This window comes from Gavia stellata, chromosome 5, assembly GCF_030936135.1.
Source record: "Gavia stellata isolate bGavSte3 chromosome 5, bGavSte3.hap2, whole genome shotgun sequence".
Lineage (NCBI taxonomy): Eukaryota > Metazoa > Chordata > Aves > Gaviiformes > Gaviidae > Gavia > Gavia stellata.
The window spans coordinates 12,178,794-12,192,709 of NC_082598.1; the positions used below are offsets into that span (position 1 = coordinate 12,178,794).

The window sequence follows — 13,916 nt, forward strand, 5'->3', positions numbered from 1 at the left end:
CTCCACAAACTTCACCAGAGCAATGCCATTTTGCACGAGCTGAGGATTGGTTCCTTGTATTTTGTTACTCAGCGTCCTTCTTTTCTGTTTCCTAAGGTGTACTACTGTCGGTCATTAGCCATTGCTTTTATTGAACAAACAGTCTTACAAAGATATCATGACTACACTCATGATCCCAACATGCCATCTACTCTGCAGCCAGTGCTTAAGAATCTCAGTGCTCTGTATGGACTCTGGTCTTTAAGTAAACATCTGGCTGTGCTCTACCAAGGTGAGATCAGCTCCCTGAATATACTATCACTTTATAAAAGTCCTAACTTGGCAGGGGGAGAGAATCCTGATTAGCATTTAGATAAGACCATTTTCTTATTGCCTGTGTAATATAAAACAATCAGTCTGGACAAAATGTTCAGGAGCACAAATCTGGAGCAACAGCTCAGAGATGATGGAGGGCTCACAAGTTTTGCGGTGGTCCAGTGTTTGGGAGAGGGGAAGGGGGATAGGCAGGAAGATGCTGTAAAGTAGCTTGTTAATGCAAAAGGCTCCAAATGTCTTAGATTAACGGTTTTGCAGTCAACTCATTAATAAAAGACAGTCAGTCCAATTACACAGGAGCATCTATTTATCTCTTGAATACCAAACTGATAAACTCCTTTGTAAAAGGATTGTATGAGTGTAATCTTAACTGGTATAAGCTTCTTTGTGAATGTATTTGCAGGTGGCTATGCTTCAGGTGAACAAACTGGTAGATTTATTCAGAATGCTATTCTGGAGCTCTGCTACAGGGTAAGCCTTCAATATTGTTTGTTTTGATTAAATAATAATATAGTGTACAAATACTGAAAAGGAGAGATATCAGTTATGCTCTACTTCAAGGGGTAAATTAGCAGGATATTACATTAATAGTCTCTGAATAACTTTCTGTAAAGTTTAGTAACCTATTGACCCTGAATCTAGTCCTAGTTTATTTACCAAAAAATGGAAAACAATATATCTTACAAAATAACACTTTATCATTTGTGGGCTTGCAATCTTCATTGGAAAGCCAGTGAAATACTGCAGTACAGTTCTATTTATTTCATTATTGTGTTAGCTCATGATTTTTTTTTTTCTCAACACAAAGCTTTTAAAACTGGATTATATTCTTTGCAGGTAAGCAAAATTTCAAAGAAGAATCTGGACATTATGTTTTTAAAGTTAAAAAATACCTGGGTTTATGTCTGTAAACGGTACCTTCTTGGTTAAAATGTGTTTTAAAACCCATAAACAAAGGAGGAAAACATTTAAAATACAGTCTCTTTTGACAATTACCCTAGGAGGAAAAAAACCAAAATAAATATAGACTCCTTATTGTGGATTTCTCTTAAGTTACCAATAGGTGGTACTTTATGAAAATAATCTTTATGCTGCTCTGTAGTTCACAGGTAGCCATAGACAACAACAGAAGTTGCCAAATATGTCTTTCATTTTTTAACAGTTGAAAGATGATGCAGTTGCCCTGGTTGATGTCTTTGCTCCTCCTGACTTCATTCTCAACTCTCCCATTGGCAAGGCTAGTGGAGAGGTAAGAAAACCCGTTTTGAAATTTGTAAGTTTAAGTATTAAAGAGGGTATTACCTGTAAATAGCCATAGCATATTCGAGACTCTTCACAGTTACAAGAGAAAAGGAAGACACTTTTTCAGTGGAAAGTACCAGACTTAAACTGATGTCAGCAGAAAATGACATTTTGCATTTGCTGGAGATAAGCTTCAATGGGAAACTCATACACTATTGCTGTAGTTTGCTCTTGTGTGCATCTGTGCTGCTGACAAAAAATATAAATTATACCATCTAATAAGATTCCTTAAGGAGTAACATGTCTTTGATATGTAACTTAATACCTTGGAGAGGTAGTAAGGTGTATTTGTTCTCTGCCTAGGACTTTTACTGCCTTTATTGGTATTCACATTACACCCAGTTTGTGTGATGTGCATATAAATGGTGTAGAAATTATTTCTCTCTTTTAATTCTTGATAAAATTTTTATTTTAATAAGAGAAAGGAAAATTTAAAGCTTGTTCCAGTTAAAAATTATATCAGAAATTGCACAATTCTTTGAGAATTCTGTTTATCCAGTGGAAATTCTAGAACATGACAGAGTATCCTGTACTAACCAGTGCAAGGTACAGCATTACCCAAGGGATCTCAGTAATCTTAATACAGACTTGAAGGGTGCTGTTTTGTTAGCACCTCTCCTTGCTTTAATGAACATATAATCCATCCGTGTTAAAGCTGAGAAATATTTTTTTGTGTCGTCTAAATTACACAAAGCAAGACTTGAATCAAGAGCATAAGAATGGCCATATTGGATCTAGTTCACAGAATACTCTGTAACTAACAGTCGCCAAGGAGAACACAGTAAGAAACAAGTGAAATATCAAGATGTTCTTTCCCTGGTGTCTCAACTGTTGGCAGTTGGTGATTTAAGAGGTATCTCATGCCATAGGCTGTATTTGTATCATTCTGTTTAATAGCCACAGATGTATCTATCCTTCATTCTTTTTTCCCATCCATTTTCAAATTCAGCTGTCTTTTGGCTTACATGACACCATAATTTCCATAATTTAATTACAGAATCACAGAATCATTAAGGTTGGAAGAGACCTGTAAGATCATCAAGTCCAACCATCAACCAACACCACCATGCCCACTAAACTATGTCCCACAATGCCACGTCCACACGTTCCTTGAACACCTCCAGGGATGATGACTCCACCACCTCCCTGGGCAGCCTGTTCCAGTGTTTCACCACTCTCTCAGTAAAGAAAATTTTCCTAATATCCAGCCTAAACCTCCCCTGGTGCAACTAGAGGCCATTTCCTCTTGTCCTGTCGCTAGTCACCTGGGAGAAGAGACCAACACCCACCTCTCTACAACCCCCTTTCAGGTAGTTGTAGAGAGCGATGAGGTCTCCCCTCAGCCTCCTCTTCTCCAGACTGAACAACCCCAGCTCCCTCAGCCGCTCCTCATCAGACTTGTGCTCCAGACCCCTCACCAGCTTCGTTGCCCTTCTCTGGACACGCTCCAGCACCTCAGTGTCCTTCTTGTAGTGAAGGGCCCAAAACTAAACACAGTATTTGAGGTGCGGCCTCACCAGTGCCGAGTACAGGGGCACGATCACCTCCCTGCTCCTGCTGGCCACACTGTTTCTGATACAGGCCAGGATGCTGTTAATTCTAAGTATTGGGAAAAAATACTTCTAGTCCCAGACCGTATACAGTTACTATCTGGGGGGGGCCTTTTCATTCCTCTGACAAGCCTTGTTTTCCTTCTCTGTATCTTTTCTCGTTCTACCATATCCTTTCTGAGGTGTCATAACCAGACCTACAAGCAGGATTCAGAACGTGGGTGCTCCATGGATTTGGCTAGACAGGTCATGGGCCTTCTCTGCTTTTTTTTCCTGGACATATTTAAAGAGCTGTATTTCATTCCAAAGTCTCAGCAAACCAAAATTCTTGCTTACTGGCCAACCCTGCTCAGCAGGGCCAAGCTGTGGGATGACTATTATGTAGAGAGTAGTGTCACAGTACGGTAGTTTGCTTTAGTGTGGATAGACCCTGTAGAGAATCACTAGAGCCTGGGGAGACTGCCAGGAAGTTTGACAGGATTGCTGAGTCAAGTGTACTCAATGCTTTTCAATATTCTCTGTCTCTTCATGTCTAAAGTTGTCCATCGTTTCCATGGTGATCAAGCAATACGAAGGCAGCCCAGATGTTTCTAACGAGACGCTGACCTAACAATGATTACTTTGGTAACACAATCTCTACAAATAAAGGAGGAAAGGCTAGCTCTACATATCCAACCATCTCAACAAGAGGAATATAATAGCCACTGGAAACTTCGTTTCCGTTTCTGTAGATTTTTGAGGATTAGATTAATGAAAGAGGTCATGGGAGGGAAGCTCCAAAGGTAACTCTAAGAGAAGGAACATAATCTGTAAGAATGTTAAGAATATCTGTATTGGCCAAAAGCCTGTTTTCACCCATTATTCTGTCTCTAACAGAAGCTGTGAGCAGACTCTATAGGCAGGAACATAAAATATGGTGCAAGTACACAGTGATCCATTCCTAGAATACTACCCCTTTTGTAGCAATCAGATGGAGATTTCTTATCAGCAGCTGATAAAGCTGTCATGTAATGGATTTGGCTAGCTCCTCTTTGGCTAGCTCTTAGTTCACACAAATACAGAAGCCACAGAGGCTTATTGATATTAGAGATTAATATTGGGAATAGCATGTGTGAGACATGCAGATAGGACTCTAAACACTACTGACTTCTTCATGTACTAAATATTTGGTAAAGTTTTTGTAAATTCAATGAGTCATATTGAGAAAGTAATTTCAAGCAGTGATATCCAACCCATGTTCTACAGAACTCAGGAAGGTTTTCTGACCTGCCTCTAAGTCTGTAGTTTTCAACTTGTGTAAATATTTTCAACTGAAATTTGAAAAAGGCTGCTAATCCCTCACTCAAAGAACATGCTTAATAAAGCTCCTTGTCTCCTGGCTGTCTATATTTAATTCTCTATTCATTCTATCTCTGCAACTTCTAAAACCCAACGCAAACATTTTAGTAAAAATTACAGTATGGTAAAGAATAGATTATCCAAGCATAACAGGAAAATTAATTTAATTCAGGATAACCTATGTTGTACTGCAGTGGAGTGCCTTGCACCACGAGCCACAGATCATAATCGGAGCAGAAGAAAAGTTTCCAAATTTGTTACGGGCAGTGTTAAGCACTAAATGAGATTTCACATTTTCTTTAAAATAAGCTTTGATGCTGTGGACATCATTTCCCCATAGAAGCATTGACAATCTCAGCTTAAGTATGCGAAGTTATCACCATGTTTATTTCAAGATTAATTAAAAATTGTTAGACAATATTAAATCAAACTTGGAATAGAATAAGTAGTTAAAACTAGCCCATGTAATCAAGGTAAAAATGTATTTAATATTAAATATATTATCTTTTAATATTTATTTAAATTTTCACAAATATATAGGGCCAAGCCATCTTTTGATGTAGAAGAAAGGCTTTTCACTTTACATCACTGACTGCTTTTATACTACATTAATGTTTTATTATACTGTACTCCAACTTACTGCTGAAAATATGGCCTTCCTTTCCTCATCTTTCTATAATGTTATTTAAAGTTTTAAGCTTCAGTTAATTATGAACTGCCAAATATTGCTAAAATTATACTTTTGCAGAATTTACTTCCCATGTACTTTTTTTTAATTGTTCCACATAATATTGCAAATTGATGAAGATGATGAATTAACAATCTGCTTATGAGAGAGGAATTTCTTATGCTCAGATCGAACAGTTCATATCTGGGAGAGAAGTTATGTTACTTTCCAGAAATGTGTTGAGATAAAGGTAAAACCAAACATGCACGAGTCTTTGAAGACACAGTCTTCAGGTTTGACAGAACAAAGATTAGCTTAATACAACTTTGTTTCTAAATTTCTACCTTTGATAATACAACTCATGTCAATTTGAAAACAAGAAATTATAAAGTTTACTGGTTTCCTGCTCTTATGCCAAGGATGGTCTAAATGATTTACACAGATATCTGATGTTTATGGCACTTTGAAATTTTGTGCTTTATCTTTGTGTTTATTCTTGCCTGTACACATCTGTTATCTAGAAATTCAATCGGAATCTCATTTCAACCAATAAGTTAGATAATTTATCTTGCAGAAGTTTTCTTTGGTTTATTTTCTGTATGAATTAATCCTTTTCTATTATTGTTTTGTAGTTATATAAAAACATGTGGGCAGAGATCCTTCAAGGCAGCAAAGCTCTCAACAGACCTTCATGGTGGGCAGAATTTTGTATTAATAAACCTGTTACAGGCAAGCTGAGGTCAAGATTGTAAACCAAACAACTTGGAAGAGGCTGGATGGGCCCGAGATGGATACCGTATTTCAAACATCAGGAGGAAATGAGACCATATGTCAAACACTGAAAATGAAAGAGATACTCATAGAGAAGTGCCAAGTTTTAAATAACTTTGAAACCAAGTCCAACTTGGTCTCAGGGACTGTTAACATAATAATGACAGGAGCAAGAGCAACGCATCTGCACACTATTCATATTTACTCGATTAAACACAAAAAAATGAAGATCCATTATGATCACTGCTTTGCAAACTTTCTATAAAGGAAATGTTCCAATCAGTCTCTTGACTTTACTGTCATATTACAGAAGTTAAATAATTAAAAAACATTTCCCACCAGGCATTATGAATAAGCTGAACAAAAGCAAAATAAAAGAGAATTTGAAGAAAAAAGAAAAAAGACATCAAGAACACCAACAGTGATAAACCTGCATTAAGGGATGGGAATCATTTCCGACAGCCCCTTTGAAGTCTGTGAAGCTATTCTGGTTTACTTCACATGCCTCTGTGTTAAACTACTTGATTGCTCTTTCAATGCAGGAGAGGATTGGGATTTTAGATAATCTGTCTTTTAATTAATATTATAATTTTATCTACAGAGTTATATTCTAGAATATAACTCTGTAGATAAAATTAATTGAAAATTACTAATTTATACATCTTTTTTAAAAAAAATTATGGTAAGGCAAACTTGTAAGTCTTATATAAGTTCTTGGTTGGTTATAACATTTTCAGTACTGCAAAACCAGTATCAAGCCTGGGTTACATTGACACACATAGAAACTGCATCTATGTTTTAGGTCAGAATATACTCAAATGTATTATGATAAATATGGTCTTAAAAAACATACAACAGTGGTAGGCATTATTGAACATATAAGGATATTTCTTTTTTAGCTATATTAAGTATCAAATATTTCTATTCACAAATGGAAGAGACACTAACAAAGCTTTGAAAATTCAGAATATTTTGTTTTACATATGCTTTTAAAAACAAATTCATTTTTTCCTTTATTGTTATCTGTGAACTGAAGTGCTGTTAAAACCTAATTCCTGTTGCCGTTACTGTTGTGAGCAATCCTATCAAGCCAAAGAGATTATTTTATAAATTAAAAGATTGAGTATTATTTATGGCTAATCAGGGATGAATTATGGTTTGGGCTATTAAATTAATGTGATTTCAGTATTTGAGTGTTGAATTCTACTTGAGCAGAATCAGACCTTTGTCCTTGTGGGGTTTTATAATTTCATCTATTGTTGCAGTGTCAATATATGAAAGTTTGTAAGTCTTCACAGACTGCCACAATGGGACCAAGTAGTTCTGTAGAGGCTGATTTGATTCCATCTAAATCTGACAGAGCTCAGGAAACTTCATGGCTGGAGAATGTATTGAAAGGTCAGTGTTAAAAAGATTTCTCAGAGTACCTCAAGGTACATTTATTTATTTTAAGTTTTTGGTTGTATTTTTAAGAGCAGTTTGTCAGAGAATCTGGAACTCCAAATGTGTAATAACGCAGGTACAATTTAGGATAGGCCAGACAGAAGCTTTATTAACTATGATCATAGTGAGAGAACATTCGGAGAGCATCTCCCCTTCTGCTCCCCTGTTCTCAGCCAACTGATTGCAGAGACCCAACCTATATACTGTTTCAGAAAAAAGAAAGTAAGTTCTGAAACAGTTCTGAAAAAAGAAAGAGGAAAACCAATCATTTAAACATTAACACAGCCAGATATCCATCCCTGGAGGCATGGACTCCTTAGGTAGCTTGCTAACTGCCACAATTCTAAGGAGTCAAACAGTAAATAACATGGCAATATGAAGAGATGGCTCTTGGTGGAGCCTGTAGTAGCAGCACACCCTATGTTACCTTAGCTCAGAAGTGGGAAGAGTTGGAATCAATCACAGACTGTTAGCTTTTAGTCGAAAGGAATGTTCTTAGTAAAGATAACTTCTTAGCCAGACCTCTCCATCTTAAATATTAATAATTTTACCACCACAAGTTCAAGGTCAATTAAAGTTGATCACCCTCAACACACTTCAGTAAAAAAAAAACCCAACAAGCAAACAAACAAAACCCCCAAAATGCCGAAACTGCTGTTCATAGTCCCATTGGAAAAATGGATATAAATTGTCTTGTTAAACCTTACCTGTATTTTTTTCCTGAACTTCATTTTCTTTGCCAGAGGTAGTCAGTGTTGCCTGGTTTTTTTCTACCTTTGTTCTTTCTTCTTTTCTAATGAGGTACCATAATTAAGGATATCCCAATAGAAGCTATTTGTTTAGCTCTTGAATTATATGTAACAGCCAAAAGTTTAGCCTTCCTTGCTGAAAAAAAAAAAACAGTTTTAAGTATTTATTTTCTTTGAACTCTTTTGCCTCTCTTAATCATGTCCAATAGGTGGCATCTTCCCATGGAAAAAAAAAAATAAAAGATCAATACAGCTAAATACCTGTCATTAGATGTTATGGAATCGTGGAGTCTCATGATTATCTTCATCTGTTTTCTGTATCTGTAGGGAACCCAGCAAGTGTCTCCTGCCTGCATTTGTGCAGACCTGAAGGAAGTACAGAGCACATTATGCCCAATATCCAGTGTGAGCACCAGGATCTCTGACAGTGAAATAGGCAAATGGGGGAAAGATGCCCCGCTACATAAAATGTAGAGACCAGTAGCATTGATCTGTCATGCCACATTCTGTACTATCAACTGATCAGCAGCATTATTTCACTTACACGCACGTGATTTCACCATCACCTCTGAGCTCTTCATAAGTGACGTGGTCTTCTCCTGCCTCTTTCTTCACAGCTGGGAAACAGAGCTGTATATAAATCTTGCATATAGACTATAAAGCGTTTGTAGCCCAGAAGAAAAAACAAAGGTGTTTGGCATGTAGCTTAAGCCACCTTCGTCCAAAAAAACCCCTGAGAAATCAGCGGTGTCACAGCGGAACGGAACTGAAGACCCAGTGAGCCCCAAAGATACCCAGCAAACACATGACAGGAGAAACAAATGCCTCTGTAGAAATATACCCCTAAGCTGTTCCTGCTAATCTTATTTATTATGACTATTTAGTCAACATCCAAACTCCCTGATAAAAGCTGAGCCCTTCTGTGCTGATAAGGACTGTACAAACTGACAGGGAAGTGTGCTGTTTTGTTCTGAAAAGCTTCTAACTTCTACTAGAGCAAGCACTGCAGAGAGTGCAGTTGATGGAAGGAGTTAGAGACCTGAGCACCAAAGCTGAAATAAGTAAAAGCAAAGCAGGGGTACTGTGACGCCTTGGGGATTTACTCTTTATAACACGCCCCAGCCATGGGGTGATGGTGGCTGCTCACCAAGACTGTCTGCAAGCTCAGTGCCAGGTGTCCAGCAGCTGTTGGGCTTTATATGCTGCCAACAAAGGCTATCTCCATTTACTGTCACACCCAGTACAAAGCCACAGCGCAGCAAAGGCAGGCTCATTTATAGTCCACAGCCACTCTGTACTCAGTGATTATCAAAGCCCTAATATTTTCTGTATGAATATCTGGATAACTATTCTTTATTCAGTTATGACTATGAATTTCTGACCTGTATGTTAAGCCAGACCTGCGTAATCAAATGAGCAAATATCCTTTTCCTCTGAAGTCAACAATAAGCCAAAGGTTCTAGAGGTCTTCTGCATCCAGCTTCTCAGAGCAGCAGAAATTGTAAGTGTGAACTTGCAGAGCTGCAGCATGGAGGGAGAAAGATGTCATGAAATTTGGCATCTAGTTCTCTACTAAATCATAGGGCAATAATTCAACAACTACCAAAAGATGTCATTATTATATGCAGTTTTTTCCTCTTTACAGGACACTAAATAAAAGAGGCCTCTGGCAGAACACAAAAGTCATTTCCCTCCCATTTCAAGTGCCAAATAAAGTTGGATGTGTCATTTTAACTTGATTGGGGAGCTGGGTCAAAGGCTGTCAAATAGCTTCAGTCCAAAACAATTTGGCCATGGGAATCTGTCCTTTCAAGCTGACACATGAAGGCAGCTAAATCTGTCACCAGAAAGTTGAATCCAAGTAGGCCTGAAAGAGCCCCAACCTACTCCTTCCCCTGTGCCTGTGATGGCTGTTCTCCTGGATAGTGGCATTTTTCTTCTTTGTGACTTTATCAAACTGCCTAACTGCCAAGGGTATTTCAAACTTGTTTCCTCTGTGGTATGATATTTCTGCTGATGTGACTCAGTTAAAGCAAAAAAGCTCTTTTCTATCAGAAAAAACCCAAATTGTTTGTGTGCATTAGGACACTGAATGCACACACCTCCCTTGCGGATGTGGCAAGGTAAATACATTAATATTTCACATCACCTTTTGTAGGAGTGATGGTGTCGGGGAAAGGCTTAGGGAGCCAGATGGAAGCCTTACTATCTTTACAGCTGCAATTCTGTGGATAGGGGTTTCCCAGAGGTGCTTGTTTTCTGCAGAGATAAGTAGACACTGCCATTTCTGTCTGAAAGCCTCTTTCCCACTGTAATAAATGATTTATCATGCGTTCTGCAGGGTAGCAAGTTTCTCTTCTGTTTGCCTTTATTCATGTATTTCCTTTGCTGACTTAAGTTGTTTTCAAACCTGAGTGGTGATTTAATACTAGCACATGCTGTCAGCATGACCGGTCTCTCAGATGCAACCATATGGGCATCGCGGAGGCCTGTGTTTCCTCTTGTAGCACTGTGACTCCACGGGCCTTAGCAATGTTTTCTTATTCCCAGTTCTCATTAGTCTGGGATCAGAGTAAGGCTCCAGATCATTTTAGCTCGGTTCACTGGCCTAAGGAGCACCATCAGCAAAGGGGAGCTGGCTGCATGAGACATCCATGTGATAGTATAATCTGAGACAGACAGATCCAGCCAAGGGAAGGTCAGCTGTGATCACAGCAGGCTGCCCACAACAGTGTCAGTGTGAACAGAAGCATAAAGGTTCACTCTTCTCTGAGCAAGTCAAGTCTCAGGTTTATCAAATACAAGCAGAGTATTTCACATCATTTCCTTTCAGAGGCAGGCAGAGAGATGAATGCAGTTTTTGCTGAGAGCAACAGTTTGCTGACTGCCTTGCCGTTTTCTTTCTGTGGGGTCTGGTTGCATTTGTTCAGCATTCCCCCAGCATGAATCTCTCTTGAATAAATGTAGTTTCCATCAGGATTTTTCTTCACTGTGTTTGTCAAAGCATAGACCAGCAATTGTGTGGGTAGAACAATTCCCAGTGGATTTCCTGAAGCAAATTTACACATTTTTTATATTTTTGTTTAGGAGCTATGGTCAACTTTAGTATCCAGCATCTGCTGAGACCCTGAAGACCCAGTGTCAGTGGGCAACAGCCTCCTTCATCCATCGATGTTCTTCCATCCTCCTGCAAAGTGCGCTCCCCAACTCATTTCACTTGCTTGTCACCTTCTCTGTACTCATAGCTTTGCTGAAAACTCATTTTTGCCAAATCATAAAATACCCATTGTTATTCCTCCTTTCATGCAAAGGATATTTTTAAATTGTAAAAGTTCTTTGATAGAGAAAATGCCTCAAATTCATAATGACAACTTTGTTTAGAAGGGCAATTGCTTGCGGTGTACTTGCCACAGAGAGAGAACCATGGAAGGACCAACATGGAGCTCTAGTTTGGTCAGACCTATGACTGTGACAGAGACATGCCTCATGCTTTCAACAGGTGATCCGTGGGCCAGGACACCTTCTAAGGCATCCAGAGAAACATAACCCTACTGCCAGTATACCGTACAGCATATACTGCACTGGCCCTACCACCTCCACGAGGTCTTCTGGGGCAGCCTGTACTAAGCAAAGGACAACCATTGCCTGAGAACGAAACCTCTTTTAACAGTGTAATACGTTATTTTTGTAAAACGTAAGAATAAAAAAAAGAATCTATAGACAGACATCATTCCCTATAGCAAAAATACGAGCTGTGATGATAAAATAATGGAAAAACTGAAGGAAGATTCAACTAATAAAGTAAATAGCATATAGTAATAAAATATCAATCAGAAGTTTTATAGAAAATAGACTTTGTCAGACAAACCTGATTTCATTCTTGGAAGAGTTCCCAGATATTTTCAAACTCTGTTTTTTTAATATATGTGACACACAATGTACACATTTACTTCTAAGACACCATAGTGAGTGTTACATGACACTGTGAGTAAAAAATAAGCATTCTATTTAGCAGTAAAACACGCTTTAATTGGATTAGCAACTTCTTGACTGACAAGATCGCAGAAAGCCATCAGTGGAGAAATCACTGTGTGTGCTTTAGGGATGTTGTTAAGGATAATCCTAGACCTGCCACTGCTTATTATTTTCCTCAGCGAGCTGGAAGTAATTGTAAAATCTCTTTTATTAAAATGTGCAGAATTGGTGGACTGGTACATAAAGGTGAAAACAGACTTGACATACAGTGTAGTCTGAAATGCTTAATAAGTTTAAATCAGACTGGTTTTGCTGACCCAAATATGCAACAGCTCCTTCAAAATTATAGGGATAAAGAGAGATTTTGTCATTCTAGGTCAGACAGAGCTGAGACAAGATGAATGCTTTCCCCTCCGCACTGGCTGATTGCTCTCATCACCAACTGACCTGCACTGATGTATTTGGGAGAGAATGATGTGTTTTACAATTTCTTAAAAGGTTACAGGAGCGTCAGAGGAGGAGTAAGAAAACGTGAGATCCTTACAACCTTGACACGATCAGAGAATTGTTTCTTGTCCTGTCCTAGTTTTAAAAAAGCCACATCCAAAGTTAGACCCATAAAAATGCAGGCCTGCCTGGAAAATGGAAACTGTGTTGTGGAAAGCGAAAATTTCTACGAGTAATTCTGTCTCTGTGCTCGCAGAAACCAGGTGCCAGACTACTGCTTCCTCAGGGCACAAACCAGCAAAGGATGCAAAAAAGAGCAACAGTATTGACTTCAAAGCTGCAGAAGTGTGGTACAACAGAAAACTGGACGAACTCAATGTTTAGCATGTCAAAGAGGAGCTTAAAATATGATGCGATTACAGTATTATCAGCTTGTCCAAAAGTGGAAGAAAATGTTGAATGTCAAAACAAATCTAATTTGTGTCCGATCACTAGGGAGAGATTTAAGAAAATGGTTTACTTTGAAGGAAAGTGTGTGCATATACACACATTATTTGGGATGACCAGACAACGGTCTATGGTTTTGTTATGTGCTGTACCAAGATCCTTTAAATCTCCTTTACAGAACAGCTGAAACTGCCATTTGAACTGCCCTCCAAAATGTACTTCTCTGAGTGCCATTAAATAATGATTTTTTTTAAGCCCACACAAACACTTGGCTTTTTCCATCTAGTTTATCAATGATGAGTGTTTGCAAAGTCCAGAACTGAGCACTGGCTGTATTTCACTAGTGTGATGGAGGAGCCAGGAAAAACATATCTCCTGGGGAGTATTCCCAGTTGTAAATTTATTTTTGACATATATAGTGTGGAATTGGGTTTCTGTGCTTGTTTTGATCTCTTCACAAATTCTTATTAAAAGAATGTCTTCCAGCTCCACAGAAACTGCATATTCTGTTCCAGTCCTAAAGCTGTGGCTAAGTTCCACAGCCAGAAGCATGGGGCAGTGGGACCACAATTTTCACAAAGTATTTCTGTAGAAAAACTACCTTTCCCATCTGAGGAAGGGTACCATCATGCTATCTTTGGCAAGATCATAAAAAGGCAGAAACACACAAGTGCCTAAGAAAGACACTGATCAAGCAGCAGCCCAGTTCCTTGCTCAACACATGAATATTCACGCGGTTGAGCTATGCTCTACAGCAGGTGAAAGCCACGTATTTTTTTCACAGCAGTCAGTTGCACTGAGCGTTGTTCATCTAAGGCACAACCCATCAGCACGGATCAAGTCAGAGCCACTCTTTGGTCTCACTGGTGGGCTCTGTTCCAGGGTGGCCCCATGACAGTCACCAGATGATCC

General features: G+C 38.6%; 1 protein-coding gene across 1 annotated transcript in view; it reads left to right on the top strand.

Annotated features, from left to right (window-relative positions):
* The window catches only part of ACOX3 (acyl-CoA oxidase 3, pristanoyl), a 32,642-nt gene extending 26,162 nt beyond the window's left edge, over window positions 1-6,480 (top strand). Inside the window, exons 14-17 of the mRNA XM_009807553.2 lie at window positions 97-271; window positions 719-786; window positions 1,478-1,564; window positions 5,805-6,480. Of these exons, the coding sequence (XP_009805855.2) occupies window positions 97-271; window positions 719-786; window positions 1,478-1,564; window positions 5,805-5,924 (450 nt within the window). The 3' untranslated portion in view covers window positions 5,925-6,480. The remainder of the gene's footprint in view (window positions 1-96; window positions 272-718; window positions 787-1,477; window positions 1,565-5,804) is intronic.
* The last annotated feature ends 7,436 nt before the right edge of the window (window positions 6,481-13,916 follow it).